The sequence below is a fragment of the Pocillopora damicornis genome, chromosome 8 (genome assembly GCF_964200805.1).
Source record: "Pocillopora damicornis chromosome 8, jaPocDami1.2, whole genome shotgun sequence".
Taxonomy (NCBI): Eukaryota; Metazoa; Cnidaria; class Anthozoa; order Scleractinia; family Pocilloporidae; genus Pocillopora; species Pocillopora damicornis.
In genome coordinates, this window is record NC_142677.1 from 16,887,623 (window position 1) to 16,909,548 (window position 21,926).

Consider the following 21,926-nt stretch of genomic DNA (forward strand, 5'->3'; position numbering starts at 1 on the left):
ACCTCTGCTGACTCATTTTCCTGAGCTGGAGGCTGGTCAAACATCACAGATGACAGTTATTGGCCTATGTACTTTAATGTTCTTCAATAACATCAAAGTACGTAAGCCAATAAACCTAAGTTTAATTTAGAACAGTAAAGCCTTTGCACTTTTATTCATTTCTTTTTTTCTTGTATTTGTTAACTCAAACAATGACATGCTCTGACAATTCACACCCTCCTTTCTTCACCTTTAGCCGGACCGTTGCGTGACTTAAGTTCTGGGGATTCCCGAGGTTTGCCGATGCAAGACGCATTTTCCCCAAACAAATAGAAACTGAATTAATCATTGTTATATCACGAGTTCATGTTTAAAATAGTTCTGATTTGAAGATGAGGCTCTTACATCATTGTATACCCGAAGGGAAAAAGACGTATGATATGATTCCTGAGCGATATCGTGAAAAACGCGTCTTCTTCAGTTTGAGGAGAGTTTCGCATGCTGTTTTAAAAAAAGGATTTTCTTTGGAGGTTCGTCTGTTCTATTATTCGCCATTCTTTTTTATATTTTACTTTAACTTTGGCCCATGTGCAACTCTGGCAAAATCGTCTTGTTCTGTCAAGTGCTTCTCATCGGGGTTACCCGTTAGCCTTAAAACAGCAAACCAAAGTTTAGCCATCAAGCGTAAAAAATGACAAATTTTGACTGTTATTCGTGAAAAAAGTTAACCTTAAAATTCTTTCTTAAATACCATGTGTCATTTTGAAAGTGTCAAAACTTAGACTGTTATAAGTCTTGGTTTGTGAATTGTAACCATTGTGGGAAACAGGAAATTATTCTATATCAAGCTAATAGAAGCTCGATCTCGAATTACCCTTATTGCTTCACTCTAATGGTAAAAAAGCGAGAAGTAGATGTGTTTTAGAACAATTAAAAATTAATTTTTAACATTTCTGTTGACCGTAACAGAAAGAAATTAACCGTAAAATAGCCAAAATTTTAACAAAAATTCTCGCACTCTTTAAGCATTGATCACGACATTGTGTTCAATACTCAAGACATGAGCTGTCCCCTTCGCTATCAGTTTGATTTTCACTGCTTGAACACAAGTCGCTTCTAGACCACTCCCCTTTTTCTAGCCTTAGCATATCAGACAAGCGGCTAATGCGCCTCTCGGCAGAATCAAGTTCCAGCTCAAACCCATGTCTCTGAATGAGCACCTTCGCTTCTTCAGCCTTCTCGATAGCCATAGCATTGTTTTGTTCAAAACAGTACTGATCAGACCGCAAAAGCAGCAGCTTTATTCTTGTCCCTAACGCCATTTTACCATCAGCAGTTCTAGATTCAGTTAAATCAAGGTGCCTTTTTGCTTTCATGACGTCTTCTTTGCAGATGTGGGTGTTGTTGTTCGCTGCCTTCGAGCAGGACTTTAGGAGCAGAGTCGCCATTTTGACGTTAATGTATTCTCGGTTGATTACAGCGTACTGACATGCTAGCTCATAAGATTTGTACGCTGTAGTTTTTCGGGTGTCCCGAGTTATATTCGCTGCAGGTAAAGAGTTAAGCAGTGCGCCATAACTTTGATAGAGTTCCGCTTTGTCTTCATGGGAATCCTGAAGTTCAAGAGCTTTTTGTGCCTCTTGCACGCATCTCATAGCGTTTCCAAATTTGCTCTGACGCTTGTACACCGCCGTCAAAAGATTTAAGGCTCGTCCGATCAGAATTCCCGGGTTTTTCAACTGCGGCTCCAGTTTCAGTACAAATTTTAGTATTCTTTTGGCATCTTTACCATTGTTCTGAAAAAAAAGGGCCATTGCGCGTTCAATCTTTAAACTCACTTCCATGTCAACATCTTCGGGCGACCTTCTTGCCAACTGTTCTCGTATTATTTGCTCATGTAGCTCAAACTCCCCTTTATCTTGTAGATAGTGTAATTTTGTTATAAGTAAGATATAACCGGAAGTATTCATACATCCGCGCTTTGGAATGACTGGCATTGGAGAATGGACAGAGCTAGGTTTGCCTAATATTGAGTAGACTTGTGTTCCTTGTCTGTCTTCTTCTATCTCTTGAGTTTTTATGACTGAATCGCTTTCTTCGTCAGATGAAGAGGGCAGATTCTTGCTACAATATTTACAAGTCGGTACTTGACACGGTGTGCTGTTAGAACCATTCTGGATTATGGAAAAACCTGAAACCTTGATACGTAGAACTTTCTGGGATTGTCTTATCTCTTGATCCTGATCTGTTTCTATTGCTGCACCTTTCCTATGATGTGATTCACATTTTCCATGAACGATTCCTCCTTCCAAGAGAGGGTGGATCTTCCTGTCATAAGAAAGAGTACAAACCGGATCTCCATTCTAAACTTCATAAGTGAAATCTTCAGGAATATCCTCGCCTAACTCTGTGAGAAAAACTCCACAGGAAAGGCTTTTCTGAGTGGTCATTGTTAAGGCAATTGAAGGTAAGTGATTTTACTGCCCAGTAATTGTTTCCTGTGTGACTTGATGATAATGAGTTAATAATAACCGTGAATCAAAATAAGGGAATGTTTGAAGACAATTTAGGTGCACCTGAAAATAAAATAAAATGACAAACATGGGTTACGTGCGAATATGTAATACGAAACCCAATGAAAAACATTCAATATGCTTGAGGAATCAGAAAACCTGCTCGGCAACCTGACCTAAGTCGCACCTAACAGGACAGAAAAAACGGAGCTTGATACAAAGCGTTCAAATTTCGATCGAGGGTCCATGTTATACCGAAGTCAAGAAACCACACCTCTCATCACACCGAGGAAAGGAAAAATATCTCAGCTAGACTATATAGGCGTACTCAGGCACCCTGACTGCCCAGAAATGCGTTTGATTGGACGAGAAGGTAGTGCATATTTTCTTGACCAATCACAGAGCGAAGTATAGCAAAACCGGTCCAATCCACATTACTTTCGACTCTCAAATCTCAGACGGATGTAAAGTTCAAAGCAACTGCGTCTCTGGGTTTTTTCATCATGATCCCTAGGAAGAAGAAAGATTGAACCTTTGGGGACATAGTAAGGTGAAGAAACTTCTCGAAGGATTTTGAAAAAGTTAAAGATTCTAATCAAAGGTCATACTGTCCGGAAATAAAAATATATTTTATATCTCACATATCACAAAACTCAAAGCTCTGTGTGTGACAACCTGAGAGAGGAAAATCGTAGGAAAGTTCGAGGTCTCGACAAAGCCGGTTTCAAAATTAGAGGAGCTAAGACGTTTTAAAAGTTAGGACTGATTTTTCCCTATGTAGATAATTATTCGACTTGATCTGTCAATGCGTATAATCTTTATCATATGACTCGTAAGATCTGGTTTGACTAGAAGAATTAAGGAAACAATAAGATTCGAATAAAGGAAACTAAAAGAAACAAACAGGAAACGAAACACTACTTACTAGAGGAAACGAAAAATCAACTAACTGAAGGCTCATCGTCCAGACCATAATAAGCAAACTAAACCCAGTACCGCGCGATAGGGCAAACAAAACGATGTATATTGCGGTCAACACCATACCTTGTTTTTAAATCTGTTATCTGGGCTGAAAAAAAAAGGTTTATAACGGGCACATATTTTGAAAAAAGTTAATAATTTACTTAAACCTTCTTTGACCGCATCAAAAATGAATGGTTTTTAAAAAGGTCGGTCACGAGTGATTGAGATAGGGAAGGAGGAAGTATTTGTTTGTTAACACGTCAAAATCATTGGAAGAAATACGCTAAATATTGTGCATATTCCATCAGTTCTGGAAAATCATCTTTAATGTATGGCGTCAGTGTTGTCAAGAATCAAACGCTTTTAAGTCGAAAGACTTGGTTACAAATCGCCTGATAAATTCTTCTCTTAATTAAAACATGAAACTGAACCTTATAGATTATGGCGTTCTTAAAAAATTTTCACGCCATGATGGAGACCATGCCTGTAAACCAACATTATGTTATGGTATCGGGTCAGAAAACAAGAGCAAGACAAATATCCATTTTAGCTTATTTATCTGAAACCCTAAAAGTACACAAAACGGAAGTTGTGAGGACTGAACGTTCCTTCCTGTTAAACAGCAATTAAAATTCCTTTTCCTTTCGATTTTGATTGTGAACCATAGCATCGGTTAAAACACCACTGCACGCTATGGGATCACTGATCATGATCTTAAGTTAAAGATGAAAATTTTGTTTTCATTTCGGCAGTGATACCATTTTGTTTATGCGGAAATTTTTTGCCCGAATTGTCGAGCGCGTGAATGAAAGCTGTCAACTGGAACCATAAACCTAGGAAGTATGACCTAATGAAGACGTCAAACATAACCTACCGTGGTTTAACAAGTAATATCCGTTGAAATGAAGCACGAAATGTTAAACATCTCCGCGCTGAAACACTCACAGACCTTCCGTTTCGTGAATACAAAATTTCCTTCCAACCTCGTTCCCAAGGGCCTCTCATTTAGCAAGAAGAAGGAGCCTGGTAAAGCCGGACCGCAATGCGTACAGATGTCTTCGTCTGCATACTACTCATCGATGGCGGAACATAAAAAGGTATATCGAGGATTCGTCTCTTAGTCCCTATTTACATTTCCGCTATCCAAAGGCAAAAAGCAGTGAGGGAAGGTGATATCATGAAGATTACGGCGTATGTTGAGATGGGAGCCATTCAGTATAAAATAAACAAATCACAGACAAACAATAAAAGACCAAACGATACCACACAGTATCGTCAAATCCTTCTTAGAAACGAATGAAGACAAGTCAACCCCCGAGCAGCCGGATCAAAGAAAGACAATGAGAATTGTTAGACAAAAAAAATTATTCACCCCAACTTTCAAATTGTTATATTTACATTCTAACAACAATTTTACGAACAATGTGCTGAGATATTTTCCAGAGTGTTTCACAGGCATCTTTCAAAGAGACAGTATGCTGAATGACCGGTCTAAAGAAGAAAACATTAACATAGCTGGTCCAGTGTGTTAAATTATAAAATTCTACGTCTGAATTGTCTTTTATACCACGATCTTAGAAGAACTGCAACGATGAATAAAAGAGCTGCAGAACTTTGCCCTTTCTGTCCTCTTCAAAAAAGAGCAAAAGAATTGCAGAAAATTATTCTTGGCGCACTCTACCCCACCCGACCTCCTCGCCCTCTGCCCCACCCGACTCCCTCGCACTCTGCCCCACACGACCCCCTCGCACTCTCCGCCACCCGACCCCCTCGCACTCTGTTAGATGTTGTTTAGTCCGCGCATTTCACAACTCCATTTCTCTTCGGTTGTATGCCGAAAAATTTAAGCTTAAATCTTTAAAGTTTCCGCAAAACTTCATTGTAATCTTCGCCATTTTCCCATTCTCTCTTTTCCCCTTTTTTTATTCCTTAATAATAAATTTTAAATTTAAAGTTTGTTTTATCTTTCAACATTAGTGAGAGCATAGAAGCCTCGTGTTCCTACCTTATCACTGAGTTAGACAGTTTATCCATTATGTCTTCGCACAAGTTAAGAGAAAACGGGCAAACCTGTAGAGAAAATCAAGCATTAAGCGATCAGTCAGTTCCACTCCACTTGTCAATTTAAATATTTCTGTGCACATTTCAGAGAGAAGGCATTTCACTAATTTGAATCAGCATCAACACCAATCACACAAGGGACTCAACTGTATTCCTATGGACAATACAGTTTACCTCGCAAGTTTTAATCCCGGTCTGACGAAGGGCCAACGCTCGAAACGTCAACTTTGTAACTATTTACGGTAGCCAATTTACGTTATTAACTCAGTTGATAAAACTAAATTATCCCTTACCGATCATAGCACCTTTGTCTAAGAGTTCGCGATTCTTCTGGATACTCAAGAATGATCGCTCTCTCATTATTTCCAAAACTGAGTCGTGCATAATGGTATCCTCATCTGGTGTACAAAATATGGACTTGCTCGCAATCCAGGCAAAACAGAAGTTCTACATTCAACATCGCAGTTTGTAAAGCATCATGGAAAAATTCTTGGACATAATATAAACAATGTAAATATTGCACCTTCACTAACTGTTCGTGATCTGAGAGTCATTGTTGATTCGCATCTTCAAATGACAAAACATGTTGACAACATTTGTAATTCTGGTCATCTTGCTTTGAAGAACATTGGTAAGATCAGAAACTACATCAGTCAATCTGACTGCGGGTGTTCGGTGCATACTTTTATTACTTCTGTACGATTCGTTGAATTTACTTACGGTCTATAGCGCCGCTGAGAGTTTTCCTAAGGCGGAGTTTCCCACGCCGTGTGCATTGCTTGAGCGTCGATTATAGCTTTTTTTTGCCATTTTTTTGCCAAGTTTAGTTTATAGCTAAGGGATTTTGAGGCTGTCCTGTAAGAAGTAAAAACTTAAAAACGTTGCTGGCCCCTACAACAGCAGCACCAAAACTATAAAACTCATGCCTGGCAGCATCTGCTTATCAAATTTTAAGTAACTTAAAAAGTTCAGTTAAAACGTATCTTTTCAATAAAAAAACTTCTTTGAACTTTTTTTCAAGGGCTGAAACAGCAGCACTAAAGCGATCTATTTCGATGCCAAGCAGCATCTGCTTATCAAATACTTTAATTAATTTCAAAAGCTCAGTTAAAACGTATCTTGACATATATATTTTAGTTTAGTTAAGTTGAATATGCACAGTCGTATACATATGTAATATGAGCATTCCTAACTGATTTTGTGACAAAAGCGTTTTCTTCAGCTTGAGGAGCATTTCGCACCCTGTTCCAGCGACAGAGAAGAAGTTTAAAATTTTGTTTCTAATGCATTTTTTTAAATTGTCCGAAGGTTCGTCTGTACTATCATTCGCCATTTTTATTTTCTCTTTTACTTTAAAATTTGACCCATGTGCGACTCAGCCAAAATCATCTTGTCCTGTCAAGTGCGTCTCAACCAAAATTCCCGCACTCTTTAAGCAGAGATCCCGACATTGTGTTCATTACTCAAGACATGAGCTGTCCCCTTCGCTATCAGTTTGATTTTCACTGCTTGAACACAATTCACTGCTAAGCCATTCCCCTTTTTCTAGCCTTTGCATATCAGACAAGCGCCTAGTGCGCTTCTCGGCAGAATCAAGTTCCAGCTCAAACCCATGTCTGAGGATGAGCACCCTCGCCTCTTCAGCCTTCTCGATAGCCATGGCATTGTTTTGTTCGGAGCAGTATTGATCAGACCGCAAAAGAAGATGCTTTATTCTTGTTCCTAACGCCATGTTACCATCAGCAGTTCTAGATTCAGTAGAATCAAGGTGCCTTTTTGCTTTCATGACGTCTTCTTTGCAGATGTGGGTGTTGTTGTTCGCTACCTCGGAGCAGGGCTTTAGGAGCAGAGCTGCCATTTTGATATTAATGTATTCTCGGTTGATTACAGCGTACTGACATGCCAGCTCATAAGATTTGTACGCGTTAGTTTTTCGGGTGTCCTGAGTAATATTCGCTGCAGGTAAAGAGTCAAGCAGTGCGCCATAACTATAATGCAGTTCTCCTTTATCGTCGTGAGAATCCTGAAAATCAAGAGCTTTTTTTGCCTCTTCCACGCATCTCATGGCATTTCCAAATTTTCTCTGACGCTTGTACACCGCCGCCAAAAGATTCAAGGCTCGTCCCGTCAGAATTCCCGGGTTTTTCAATTGCAGTTCCAGTTTAAGTACAAATTTTAGTATTCTTTTGGTACCTTTAAGATTGTTCTGGAAATAAAAGGCCCTTGCGCGCTCAATCTCTAAAATTGCTTCCATGTCAACATCTTTAGGCGACTTCTTTGCCAACTGTTCTCGTATCATTTGCTCATGAGCCTCAAACCTCCCTTCACCTCGTAGATCGTATAGTTTTGTTACAAGTTGGATATGACCGAAAGTATTCATAAATCCGCGCTTTGGAATGACTGGCATTGGAGAATGGACAGAGCTGAGTTGACCTAATATCAAGTCAACTTGGGTGCCTCGACTGTCTTCTTCTATGTCCAGAGTTTTTGTGACTGAGTCGTTTTCTTCATCAGAGAAAGTGAGACAACTCTTGTTACAACATTTACAAGTCTGCACATGACACAGTGTGGCGTTAGAACCATTCTGGATTATGGAAAAACCCGAAACCTTGATACATAGAACTTTCTGAGATTGTCTTATCTCTTGATCCTGATCTGTTGCCATTGCTGCACCTCTCCTATCATGTGATTCACATTTTCCATAGACAATTCGTTCTTCTAGGAGAAGGTGGATCCTTTTGTCATTAGAAAGAGCACTAACTGATTCTCGATTCTGAACTTCTTCGGTGAAAGCTTCAGAAAAACTCTGGTTTAATTCTCTGAGAAAAACTTCACAGGAAAGACTATCCTGAGTAATCATTGTTTAGACGATTGAAAGTAAGTGAACCAGGAATTGAAACTTTCCTACTGTGGGCAAGACTTGATGATAACCGTGATTCGAAGTAAGTTAACGTTGGAAGACAATTTAGTTCCACCTGAAAATAAAATAAAAAGTCAAAAACGGGTGATAAACAATGGACGGATATATAATACGAAATCCAATGAAAAACATTCAAAATGCTTGGGTAGTCAGAAAACCCACTCGGTAAACTTACATAAGTCGCACCTAACAGGACAGAAAAAACTGAGCATGATAAAACGCGTTCAAATTTCGATCGAGGGTCCATGTTATACCAAAGTCAAGTAACCACAACTGCCACGACATTGAGAAAAGAAAAAATATCTCAGCTAGACTTTATAGGCGTACTCAGGCACCCTGACTGCCCAGAAATGAGTTTGATTGGACGAAAAGTTAGCGCATGTTTTCTTGACCAATCATAGAGCGAAGTAGAGCAAAATCAGTCCAATCCGAATTACTTTTGACCCTAAAATTTCAGGCGGATGTAAGGTCCGAGCTGGTTGGGTTTAGGAACTTCTCCAAGGACTTTAAAAAGTTAAGCATTTTTCTCATAGGTCAAAGTGTCTGGAAATAGAATCAATAGCAGTTTGGTTCCTGTTGAAAATCTCGCATAAAACAATATTAAAAGCTCTCTGTGTGACAACCTGAAAGAGAAAAATATAAGGAAAGCGCAAAGTCTCGGGGAATTTTTTTAAATTTGTTATGGACTTAGCAAAAACTTTAGTACGGAAGCATATTTTAAAAGGCCAATCATTGACTTAAGATGGCTTCTTTGAGTATTTATTCATTTATTAGCGATATTTAAGTAGGCTGGCTCAGCTCAGCTTCAAGCTGGTTTAGATGGGGGCCTGCTTAGGACATATTAAGTAAAACAAAGTGTACATAGAAATACAAAATACAAAAGGAGCCGACAACACAAATTACAATTTACACGCAAGATATACAAAATACATTAGGCTAAAAAGTACATTACATCAGTTACTGAAATGAAGTTTGAGAAGTTTCTTGAAATTAGTTAGAGAAGTTATGTGTCGTAGTTTACTAGTCAGAGTATTCCAAACCTTTGCATCTTTGTAGCAAAAGGAACCTTGATATTTGGATGGTTTTGGCCAGGGGTAATCGTAAAAGGTCTCTGTATCAAGTATTGTAAACTTCCTTTTAGAGCGAGAGTTACGAGAGGAAACCTAGTTAATTTATCTCAAAGTTTTCCCTCAAGATATTTGCTAGTTCGGCTAACGATATAAAAAAGCCTTCTGCTATGGGTATCTTTTTTAGACTTAAGAAGTTACCTTGGCAACATTATTTCGAATGACAGGCAGAGGTATTCCAATTTTTGGCCTAGACACCTCAGTATCTTTATTTTCTCATGGTTCTATGTCTTCATTCTTTGTTACATTATAGAAATGATATTGCCTGACCTTTGGAAAAGGTAAAACTCAAGGTTGTTCGGACAGTTTTGCAATGTTCTCTCATTTGTCATTTTTCTAAGAGTATTCGATTAGCTCCGACAGGTTTTAACAAAAAATAGGCTATTTGATAGGAACTGTATGTGGTTACGACTAGGCCAATAAACCCCACTAGTAAGACTCCCTCTTCCTTACTCTCAAAACATTAAGCCATAAAATAACACTGCGCTAAGATCAATATCTGAGCATGCGTAAACTTTAGAATCTGTTGCTGACTCTGTTGCCGATTCTGTTGCCGTTTCGCAATCTTTCTCTCGGTGTTTCCTTTCTGTTTACCTCTTTTTCAGGTGTAGAGGGCCAATGAATATCGTGGGTATGGTTACTAAAAACTCTTGAGACCATTAGATAAAAACTGTATTGTTTTGAACTCTTTTAATACACCTTTTTAGATAACAATCGTGCGATGGCATCGCCATATTTGTTCACAGGCGGCGCAAGCTTTAGCTATGAGACAATCATCTTGCGAAATAAGAGTCACGGCGAAATTATAAGAGTTTGTATGGAAATATTTACGACCGTTCTTAGGAGTAAAATAATACAATCAATTTCTCAATAAAAATACCTCAACTTACTTCCACAATGCATCGCTTGTTATCTGACAGCTTATTATGATGAAAAGAACCCATTTCCAAATTTGATTTAGGTTTACTAGGCACAGAAGAGGGTCTCTCTTGGGCCACGTGTGGTTTATTTTGCATGTTAACATTTTTTGTTCGCGTCCAGAACTCGCGCGGTTCAAAACCATAATGAGCCTAATATAGAGCCTTTGAGCCTATGACGGCTATGACTCAGTGGTCGAAAATGAAAGGTTGAAATGAAAAATGAATGTAGGTCATCAGAGGTTGAAGAAAATATGCTCCATTCTCTGCGTGCTCCTCCAATTATGACAAAATTTTCATGTTTATCGTGTCTGTGTTGTCAAGAGTCGATCACTATCTAGTCGAAAGACTTGGTCACAAATCGCCTAATTAATTCATCAGGGTAATTTAGTGTTATCAACTGAGTTGAAAACGTAACTTGGCCACCGTCAAGAGTTTTAAGACTGGCTTTTCAAGCGTTAGCCCTTCGTCAGAGCGATTGACGGAGGGCTAACGCTCGAAACATTAGCCTTTAAACTCTTTACGGGGGCCGATTTACGTTTTGAACTCAGGTGATAACACTAAATTACCCTGTTCTAATCTCCCACCGACGTAGCACCACAGTATCTTTAGAAACTTATTAATTAAGTCATCCCTTAATTAAAACACGAAACGAAGCCCTATAGATTGTGGCGGTCTTGGAAGTTTTCACGTCATGATGGAGATCATGCCTGTAAAACTTCTTGATGTCATGATATCGAGAAATAAAAAAATCCATTTTAGCCTTTATCTGTTGCCTTTAAAGGTATACATAACGGAAGTTATGGAAACTGAAAATCCGCCCTGGTAATAAGCAATAAATCGCCATGTTCTTCTCGAATTACATGTCAAATTTAAGTATCGGTGGAAATGTCTGTAAAATTTAAGGAATAACTATGGCAACATGATCTAAAGATGAAGATGACAGTTTTGTTTTCATGTCAACAGTGATGTTATTTTTTCTATGGGATAAGTCATTCGCTCGTACTCGAACTCAGTGGTATGAAGCTTACCGTTGAGTATGTGAATAAAAGCTGTCAACTGGACCTTAAAACTCCGACAATGTGGACCAAAGATGTATGACCTAATGAATACGTAAATCATAACCTACCGTGGTTTAACAGGTACATGTAATGCCCGTTTAACTGAGGCCCAAAATGTAAAACATCCTTCTGAGTAAAACTTAAAGACCTTCTGCTTCGTCAAGACGATGCTTCCATTCAACCTCGTTCTCAGGGAACTCACTTTCAGGAAAATCAAGGGGCCTGGGCCTAAAAGAGCTTGAAGTTCGCCGTCAAATACGCAAAGCTCGAGTTCAATGCGTACATATGATGTGTGGCGCTCGGTAGCTGTGGAACGTCCTTATCTTTAATCTCCTCTATCAAAAGACAAACGGCATTGAGGATTGGCGATGCCATGAACATTGCGGTGTATACTGAAATGGGAGCTATTCATCATAAACTCCCAAACAAATAAGCAACGAAACGATGCAATAAATGCGTACAGTGTCATCAAATCCTTCTTAAGAACGACTGAAAACGAGTCAACAAGTCTATATCGGCCGAAACAAAGACGGAAAGGAGAAAGTGTCATGTAAAATAGAATTCTTTATTTCCAAACTCGAATTGTTGTATTTACAAGCTAACAACAATTTTGCCATCAGTGTGCTGAGGTAGTTGCCGCAGGGTCTCACAGGCATCTTCCAGTGACACAGTATGGTGAATGACCGGTCTAAAGAAGAAATATTGCTGGTCTAGTATGATAAGTTATGAAAGTCTGAGTCTAATTGTCGTTCAAATCACGATCTTAGAAGAACTGCAACTATGAGCAAAAGAGCTGCAGAACTTTGGTCTTCGTGCACTCTTCCCCAACCGACCCCTACTCAAATGTGACACTTCCTCTGTGGCACTGTTCACGTACCAGAAGTTTACATCGCGCTGAGTGCATTTCGACATCAAAAGAGAGAACCAGATCTCTGAGACCGATCTTGGAGTAATTACAGCTATGTTATCTAGATCCCGTGCATTTCATACATCTACCGTTGTATGCTAAAAAAGTCAGGCGCAAACGTTCATTTTCCCCTTGTCTCCGTTTATCTTCTCCATAGCAGGTAATTTAGTGTTAACAACTGAGTTGAAAACGTACATTGGCCGCCGTAAAGGATAAAAAAAAGCTGACGTTTCGAGCGTTAGCCCTTCGTCAATCGTTCTGACGACTATACTCTCCCACCGACGCAGCACCATAGTTTCTTTAGAAACTTACCCCCCTAAATTCATTTATCTCCTCCATAATTCTTTTTCTCTTTTTTCCCTTCCCTTAAACTTAGATTCGTGAGAAACTGATGTTAGGGTGTAAAGGGTTAGAGGGTACGTAGGTATCTTCCTTGTTGACCTAAGGAAAGGACCAGGGAACCTTTTTTGAGCAATCACTTAACCATTTCCTAATGGTGATTGTCAACTGATAAAAACAGGTTTGACTGTAACAAGGTAAAGCATCTAAGAATCAGGAGGGTCCAACTGGATGTAAGAGAAGGGGTAGTAATATTTCACAAATTATTAATCACATAGAAAATAAAAAGCAGAGAATACCTTATCATGTCCATTTTAGTAAGAATGCTAGAAAAGTTTATAAATTATAAATTATCTCATGACTAATAATCTTCTTCCCAGGCAACAATCAGCTTGTAGATGTCTCTATAGTGTTAAAATAGATCTCTAGCGTGTGTTCAATGATATACTGGCTGCCATCGATAATCACCAGGATGTGGTACTTGTTTATTGGGTTTCAGTATCATCAGCCTTTGATACCATAGATCATACGCTGTTTTTAAAGAGATTTCAACATCGTTATGAAATTGGTAAGTCCGCTCCTCAATGATTCAGCTCCTTATCTTCGTGATCGTACGTAGTCAGACGAAGTTAAAGATGTGTCATCATCGTCTGAAGAAAAAGTGCTCTATGGTGTGCCTTAGGGGTCAGTACTGGGGCTTCTACTGTTTGCAATGATTTTTGCACCTATAGAGGATGTTATTAAATAGAATAATATTATTAATATTATTAATTATTAATAATATTAAATAGAATAAGAGAGATGGTAAGTTTTGAGCTCGGTAAAGAAATAGAGAAAGATGTTTTTCGTCTTGTAACGAGCGTGGGACAAAAATTCTGAGTCCCCATGAGGAATCGAACCTCAGACCCTTGGACTCAGTACCGCGCTGCTCTACCACTGAGCCACAGAGACTCTACGGGGGGCGAGGTCTATTACGAAGTTCATATGATATGCGTCCTGCGTACTGCTAGGATCAGCAATGTCAATGAACTTACCATCTCTCTTAAGCTATTTACAAACATGACGCTATCGAAACGAGTTTAATTTAACAGGTTTTACTTCCAACACTTACTTACTGTTTGGCTACTAGCAGTTTTGAAGTTGCTATTGACATTTGCTGCGTTTGATCTTAGTTTTACCTTTCATGAGGGATGCCACTGCATGTCAGACGATGAAATTTGCAAGAACCCGCAGGGTCTAACTTGCATCAGTAACTCAGGAGAAAGCGACGAGAAGTGAAGAGGCGTTTAAACTGTGAAATAATCTGATGTTTGATTGAGTCTTAATTTCATGCTAAATAGTTCTCGTAGAGGCCACTAATTTTTACAATATCATGTATTTTAGCCTCAAATGTATCCCTCTGACCTAAAATGTGGTATGAATAAGAGAATTCATAAAACATACTTACTGGTATAATTAGTACACCTTCCCCGGATAGCTTTCTTTCCGATCACTGCTCTATTTTGTGTTGTCTCAATGTTTCGAAAGTACTGGCTACTGTTAAATACACCAGTTTCAGGAAGCTCAAGTCCCTGGATTTAGTTGCCTTTAAAAACGATATTGCTAGTAGTGATTTGTACAACATCGCTTCAATTGATTGTAATGAAGTTGCGGAGCTTTATAACAACTGTATGCGCTCCATTTTGGATCGTCTTGCACCGATGACATCAAAAAGAGTGTTCGCTCCTTGGATGAGCAGTAATATCGTAGAAGCTAAGCGTCAACGTCGAAAAGCAGAGAGATAATGGAGATCTTCCAAATGTCAGTCTGATCTAGCTGTTTTAAAGAGAAAAAGGAACCATGTGACTTTTCTTATGAATGAGGCTAGGCGGGTCTATTATAGTACTCTCATAGCAGAAAATAGCCGCGATCAAAAACATCTGTTTAAAGTAAGCAAGAAAGTTTTGAACATCACAGGTACCCCAGTTTTGCCACCGCATGAAGAGAAACAGAAATTAGCTAATGAGATGGGTATATTTTTCATTAAGAAAATCGCCGATATTCGTTTAGACCTCGATAATCATGATAACAACAAGCTTCCACAGACCGCGTTTCTAATGACATCGAAATTGATTCTCTACTCTTCAAGTTTATTTCTCTGTCTCAAGAAGAAGTGCACGACCTGGTTCGAGCATCCAGTAAGAAGTCTTGTGGCTTAGATCCAATTCCCACGAAGCTATTGTTGGACTGTTTAGATGTTTTCCTTCCAATCATCACTAAGATGATCAATTACTCCTCAGAAAACGGTGACTTTCCCTCTGCATAGAAAAATGCTTTGGTTCTGCCTTTGCTCAAGAAAGGTGGTTTGGAACCTATATTTAAAAATTATAGACCTGTCAGTAATTTACAGTTTGTGTCCAAACTTGCTGAAAGTGCAGTTGCTAAACAACTCCATCATCACATGGTAGCGAATGATTTATTTCCAGTGTTACAGTCTTCGTACAGAAAGTTTCACAGTACTGAAACCGCACTCTTGAAAGTGAAAAATAAAATTCTATTAAATATAAATAAACAGCGTGTCACACTGCTTGTTTTGTTAGACTTGAGTGCGGCGTTTGACACCACTGAACTGGCATTGTATTTTACCGGAGAGACTTAAATTTGGGTTTGGGATTCGTGGTACAGCACTGTCATGGTTTGCATCTTATCTAAGTAACAGATCCCAGCAAATACTTATTGATAGTTCCCTTTCTATGAACTTTGAACTGACTTGTGGTGTTCCTCAGGGCTCATGCCTTTGCCTATTATTGTTTGTATTGTATGCGAGCAAGATTTTTCAAATCGTGGACAAACATCTGCCTGGTATTCACTGTTATGCAGATGACAGCCAACTTTATTTGTCCTTCTGCCCCAATGCTAGTGTTAACCAAGAGGTTGCTTTGGCTAGAATGGAAAGCTGTATTTATGATATTCGTAATTGGATGTTGATGATAAATTGAAACTGAACGACGACAAGATTGAGTTCCTGATCATTGGTACATCCCAGCAACTCGCTAAAGTAACTATTTCCAGTCTCCGTGTTGGCAACTCAGCAATTACTCCCGTGTCATCTGCGATGAACTTGGACTGATGGTTCGAAAAACTCATAATGGCAACTCACATAAGAAGAACATGCAACTCTGCCTCTTACTACTTATACAATCTGAGGAGGATAAGAAAGTACCTGTCTAAAGAGAAAACAAAAACTCTGGTCCATGCCTTTATCTCAAGCAGAATTGACTATTGCAATAGTTTATTGTAGAGTGCTCCGGAACATCAAATCAACAAATTGCAACGTGTTCAACACGTGTGCTAGGTAAAAATGCAATGAAAGTAAATATTGTCACATTACTCCTTTATTGATGGAGTTACACTGGTTACCTATTTAGTTAAGAATTGAATTTAAGATCGTATTGATTGTTTTCAAGATTTTTAAGGGCTTAGCACCGTCTTATCTAAGTTCTTTAATCACACGCAAGCCGGAGTCAAGATATAATTTAAGGAATTCCAGTGACCTTACTCAGTTATCCTAGTTTTAAGTCTAAGGCAACAATTGGTGACCGGGCATTTATATTTGCGACACCTAAGCTATGGAATGATTTACCAAGGGATATAGGAGAATCTAGTTCTATTAATAGTTTTTAATCGAAACTTGAGACGTTTCTTTTTAAGAAAGTATTTTATAATTGATAAAGTTTTTATAGTTATTTAAGCATTGATAAAGTTTTAAATAGAACATTTCAAGTAATAATTAGTTATATGTTATATATCTCATTTATCATGAATCGCATTTAATTGTTATATCATTATTATTATTATTTTTATTTTATCTTTCGTTTATTGTAATTATTATGTTACGCCGCGTTTGAATATATATACATAGAATTTGCGCCCTAGAAGTCAATAAATTATTATTATTAGTAGTAGTAGTGGTAGTAGTACGTTCACGCAAGTGAGGGAGATTTAATAGGCTATTTGTAAATAAAGCAATTAAATGGACTTTTTTTCGGCCTCTCGGATGTCACGTGTACAGTCACGTCACATTACTTTGTATTGTTTGAGTATGACTGTGCCTTATATCATTAAAAGGTAATTATCGATATCAGAAGTTTTTCTTCCTTAACAACCTATGATACAGCCATACACAATAGTTACCTTGTTGAGCCTCGCTTTCATGTTGACTAGTAAATGGAACAAAAATGGTAACTATTTCGTTGTTTCAGGCTAAACAAGCTAGAATTTAGCTAGAACTGTGTAAAGTAAGCAAATAGCAGAATATCAATTGATAATCTTTAAATGTGTGACAGTTGAGACGCTTAAATCTGCTCTTTCAGTTGTTAAAGGCCATTTTTGGTCTCTCCTTGTCACGTGTTCGGTCACGTGACCTAATTTTGCATACTCTGATTGGGATTCGTATTATAAAGATGTAACGTGCACTAATAAACGTTACATTTAGGCAGTATTAGTGGTTAAATGACTGAGCCTCGTTTCCGCGAATTTAGGGGGTTTCGCATGAAAACACCCCCTTAACACAGAACCTATACCACAATTCAACTCTACAAACTAAATGATATTAATCAGCAGGTCTTATTCTATAAAAATCCGCTATCAAACCTTTTCTGACCCGATCATTGTACAAAACCCTCATTTTGAGGTCTTGGCTTCCGGACTATTTTGAAAGTGTCAAAACTCAGACTGTTCTGTGTCTTGGCTTGTGAATTGTGGCCATTGTGGGATAACTGGAAATTATTCTATATCAACTCAACAGCAGTTCGATCTGGAATTACCCTTGTTCCTTCGCTCTAATGATAAACACAAGCGAGTAAATGTGTTTTAGAACAATTAAAAATTAATTTTTAACATTTCTGTTGACCGTAACAGAAACCAAGATATTAACCGTAAAATGGCCAATATTTTAATCAAAATTCCCGCACTCTTTAAGTAGTGATCTCGACATTGTGTTCATTACTCAAGAGATGAGCTGTCCCCTTCTCTATCAGTTTGATCTTCACTGCTTGAACACGATTCACTGCTGAGCCATTCCCCTTTTTCTAGCCCTTGCATATCAGACAAGCGCCTAATGCGCTTCTCGGCAGAATCAAGTTCCAGCTCAAACCTATGTGCGAGGATGAGCCCCATCGCTTCTTCAGCCTTCTCGACAGCCATAGCAATGTTTTGTTCAAAGTAGTGCTGATCAGATCGCAAAAGAAGATACTTTATTCTTGTCCCTAATCCTATGTTACCATCAGCCGTTCTAGATTCAGTTAAATCAAGGTGCCTTTTTGCTTTCATAACGTCCTCTTTGCAGATGTCGGTGTCGTTGTTCGCTACCTTGAAGCAGTGCTTTAGGAGCAGATCTGCCATTTTGGTGTTGATGTATCCATTGTTGTTTACAGAGTACTGACATGCCCGCTGATAAGACTTGTACGCTTCAGTTTTTCGGGTGTCCCGAGCACTGTTCGGTGCAGGTAAAGAGTCAAGCAGTGCGCCACGAGTGTAACACAGTTCTCCTTTATCGTCGTGAGAATCCTGAAGGTCAAGAGCTTTTTGTGCCTTTTCCACGCATCGCATAGCATTTCCAAATTTTCTCTGACGCTTGTACACCGCCGTCAAAAGATTCAAGGCTCGTCCCGTCAGAATTCCCGGGTTTTTCATCTCCAGTTCCCGTTTAAGTACAGATTTTAGTATTGTTTTGGTACCTTTAAGATTATTCTGGAAATAAAAGGCCTTTGCGCGCTCAATCTCTAAAATTGCTTTCATGTCAACATCTTCAGGCGACCTTCTTGCCAACTCTTCTTGTATTATTCGTTCATGTGCCTCAAACGTCCCGTTATCTTGTAGATCGTGTAGCTTTGTCATGAGTGAGATATAACGGGAATTATTCATACATCCGCGCTTTGGAATGACTGGCATTGGAGAATGGACAGAGCTGAGTTGAACCAATATTAAGTCGACTTGGATGCCTTGACTGTCTTCTTCTATGTCCAGGGGTTTTATGACTGAGTCGTTTTCTTCATCAGAAGAAGTGAGACAACTCTTGTTACGACATTTACAAGTCTGCACATGACACAGTGTGTTGTTAGAACCATTCTGGATTATGGGAAAACCTGAAGCCTTAATAGATAGAACACTCTGGGATCGTCTCATCTCTTGATCCTGATCTGTTGCTTTTGCTGCATGTTTCCTATGATGTGACTTAAATTTCCCATGGACAATTCCTCCAGTAACTGGTTCTCGAGTCTGAACTTCATCGGTGTAAGCTTCAGGAACATCCTCGACTAATTCTACAAGAAAAACTTCACAGGAAAGACTATCCTGAGTAGTCATTGTTTAGGTGATTGAAAGTAAGTGAACCAGTAACTGAAACGTTCCTAATGTGGGCATGACTTGATGATTACCGTTATTCAAAGTAAGAGAACGTTTGAAGACAATTTAGGTGCACCTGAAAATAAAACAAAAAGACAAAAACAGGATTTAAACAATGGATGGATTATAATACGAAACCTAATGAAAAACATTCAATATGCTTGGGAAATCAAGAAACCCGCTCGGCATACTTACATAAGTCGCACCTAATGGACAGAAAAAACTGAGCATGATAGAACGCGTTCAAATTTCATCGAGGGTCCATGTTATACCAAAGTCAAGTAACCACAACTGCCACCACACCAAGGAAAGGAAAAATATCTCAGCTGGAATCTATAGGCGTACACAGGCACCCTGCGTGTTTTCTCGACCAATCATAGGGCGAATTAGAGCAAAACTGGTCCAAGCCGAATTACTTTCGACCCTCAAATTTCAGACGGATTTAAGGTTCGAAGCAATTGCGTTTCTGGGCTTTTTCATCATGATCCTTAAACAAGGGAAAGATTGAACCTTTGGAACGTAGCTAGGTTTTGAAACTTCTCAAAGAACTTTTAAAAATTAAACATTTTTCTCATAGGTCAAAGTGTCCGGAAATAGAATCAATAGAAGTTTGGTTATATTCCTGTACTAAGTCTCGTATATAACAATACTAAAAACTCTCAGTGTGACTACCTGAAAGAGAAAAATGTAAGGAAAGTGCAAAGTCTCGGGAAATTTTATTAAATTTTTCATGGTCCCAGGAAAAGCTCTAGTACGGAAGCACATTTTAAAAAGCCAATCATTGACTTAGGGTAGCTTCGTTGTTTATTAGCGATATTTATGCAGGCTGGCCCAGTTCAGCTTCAAGCTGGTTTAAATAGGGGCCTGCTTAGGACATACTGAGTAAAACAAAGTGTACATAGAAATATAAAATACAAAAGGAGCCGACAACACAAATTACAATTTACACATAAGATAGACAATAATAAAATGTACAATGTTACATTAAAAAGTACATTACATCAATAACTGAAATGGAGTTTGAGAAGTTACGTAGAGAAGTTGTGTTTCGTAGTTTGCTAGTCAGAGCATTCCAAGCCTTTGCACCTTTGTAACGAAGGGAACCTTGATATTTAGATGGTTTTAGCCAGGGGCAATCGTAAAAGGTCTCTATATCTGGTATTGTTAACCTCCCTTCAGAGCGAGAGTTACGAGAGGAAACCTAGTTACTTTTTCTCAAAGTTTTCCCTCAAGATATTTACTAGTTCGGCTGACGATATAATACGCCTTCTGCTATGGGTATCAAGTTTTAGACTTGAGTCGTCACCATGACAACATTACTTCGAATGACAGGCAGAGGTATTCCAATTTTTGGCCTAGATACCTCAATATCTTTACTTTCCCATGGTGCTATGTCTTCATTCTTTGTCATATTATACAACACTTTGACAGTTTTATAATATTCTCTAATTTGTCATTTTTCTTAATGTATTCGATTAGCTCTGGCAGATTTTAACAAAATAGGCTATTTGATAGGAACTGTATGTGGTTATGACTGAGCAAATTTTTCAAAAAATTTACCGAAGGAAACGCGATAAACCTTATTAGAAAGCCTTTCTTTTTTTCTTATTCCCAAAACATTACGCCATAAAATAACATTTCATTAAGATCGATATTTTGAATCTGTTGTCGATTCTGTTGCCATTTTGCAATCTTTCTCTCGGTGTTTCCTTTTTGTTTACCTCTTTTTCAGGCGTAGAGGGCCAATGAATATCGTGGGTATGGTTACTAGAAACTCTAGAGATCATTCGATAAAAGTTGTATTTTGTTATACTCTTTTAATACACGTTTTTAGATAATAATCGCGCGGTCGCATCGAGCTGCCATGTTAGTTCACAGCCAGCCCAAGCTCCAGCTGTGAGATAGTCAGAGAGTTATGGCGAAATTATAAGAGCTTGTATGGGAATAATTACGACTGCTCTTAGGAATAAAAAAATACAGTCAGATTCTCAATTTGAAATGAAAAATAAATGTTGGTCATCGGGGGTTGAAGAAAATATGTTCCATTATATTCTCTGCGTATTCCACCAATTATGACAAAATTTTCATGTTTATTGCTTCCTTGTTGTCAAGAGTCGGTCATAAATAATTCATCCCTTAATTAAAACACGAAACGAAGCCATATAGATTGAAGCGGTCTTTTCACGTCATGATGGAGATCGTTTCTATAAAACTTCATGATGCTATGATATCCAGAAATAAAGAAAATTCGTTTTTGCCTTTATCTGTTGCCTTTAAAGGTATACATAACGGAAGTTGTGGAAACCGAAATCCGTCATGGTAATATTCTTCTCGTTAAGTGAAAGCATCAGTGGAAACGTCTTAGAACAATTTAAGGAAGGAATAAGGAATACTATGGCAAAATTATCTAAAGATGAAGATGACAGTTTTGTTTTCATGTCAAAAGTGATGCTCATACTAGAGCTCAGTAGTATGAAGGTTACCGTCGAGTAGTTGAATAAAAGCTGTCAACTGGACCATAAAAACTCCGACAATGTGGACCAAAGAACTATAACCTGATGAACATGTAAAACATATCCTACCGTGGTTTGACAGGTACATGTAATGCCCGTTTAACTGAGGCCAAAACTGTAAAACATCCTTCTAGGTGAAACTAAAAGACTTTCTGTTTCGTCAAAACAAAGCTTACACGCAGCCTCGTTCTCAGGGAACTCACTTTCAGGAAAATCAAGGGGCCTGGGCCTAAGAGAGCTTG

General features: G+C 38.5%; 3 protein-coding genes and 1 long non-coding RNA gene across 4 annotated transcripts; all 4 read right to left on the reverse strand.

Annotated features, from left to right (window-relative positions):
- Positions 1-125: 125 nt before the first annotated feature.
- LOC113672011 (uncharacterized) lies at positions 126-4,475 on the reverse strand. The gene is made up of 2 exons (XM_089180739.1): positions 4,330-4,475; positions 126-2,307 (listed from the first exon to the last, which is right to left on the reverse strand). The coding sequence occupies exons 1-2, from the start codon at positions 4,458-4,460 to the stop codon at positions 1,026-1,028; spliced, it is 1,413 nt and encodes a 470-aa protein (XP_089036865.1). The 5' UTR covers positions 4,461-4,475; the 3' UTR covers positions 126-1,025.
- Positions 4,476-6,566: 2,091 nt separating this feature from the next.
- LOC113672018 (uncharacterized) lies at positions 6,567-11,743 on the reverse strand. The gene is made up of 2 exons (XM_089180742.1): positions 11,610-11,743; positions 6,567-8,491 (listed from the first exon to the last, which is right to left on the reverse strand). The coding sequence occupies exon 2, from the start codon at positions 8,374-8,376 to the stop codon at positions 6,976-6,978; it is 1,401 nt and encodes a 466-aa protein (XP_089036868.1). The 5' UTR covers positions 8,377-8,491; positions 11,610-11,743; the 3' UTR covers positions 6,567-6,975.
- A 347-nt stretch (positions 11,744-12,090) lies between these two features.
- Positions 12,091-14,602, reverse strand: LOC149041646 (uncharacterized). The gene is made up of 2 exons (XR_016179293.1): positions 14,235-14,602; positions 12,091-13,512 (listed from the first exon to the last, which is right to left on the reverse strand). It is a non-coding gene; the product is annotated as an uncharacterized LOC149041646 (long non-coding RNA).
- A 1,543-nt stretch (positions 14,603-16,145) lies between these two features.
- Positions 16,146-21,885, reverse strand: LOC113672007 (uncharacterized). Its single transcript, XM_027188278.2, has 2 exons — positions 21,754-21,885; positions 16,146-19,247 (listed from the first exon to the last, which is right to left on the reverse strand). Exon 2 carries the CDS (start codon positions 19,130-19,132, stop codon positions 17,771-17,773), a length of 1,362 nt encoding a protein of 453 aa, XP_027044079.2. The 5' UTR covers positions 19,133-19,247; positions 21,754-21,885; the 3' UTR covers positions 16,146-17,770.
- Positions 21,886-21,926: the final 41 nt, after the last annotated feature.

What these genes read in the sequence shown, in the direction of transcription:
- LOC113672011 (XM_089180739.1), bottom strand. Translation starts at nt 4,460, where the DNA reads ATGAGAGGCCCTTGGGAACGAGGTTGGAAGGAAATTTTGTATTCACGA. An exon ending in ATATTACTTGTTAAACCACG is followed by an intron (nt 2,308 to 4,329) that starts GTAGGTTATGTT and finishes TTCTTATGACAG; the next exon opens with GAAGATCCACCCTCTCTTGG.
- LOC113672018 (XM_089180742.1), bottom strand. Translation starts at nt 8,376, where the DNA reads ATGATTACTCAGGATAGTCTTTCCTGTGAAGTTTTTCTCAGAGAATTA.
- LOC113672007 (XM_027188278.2), bottom strand. Translation starts at nt 19,132, where the DNA reads ATGACTACTCAGGATAGTCTTTCCTGTGAAGTTTTTCTTGTAGAATTA.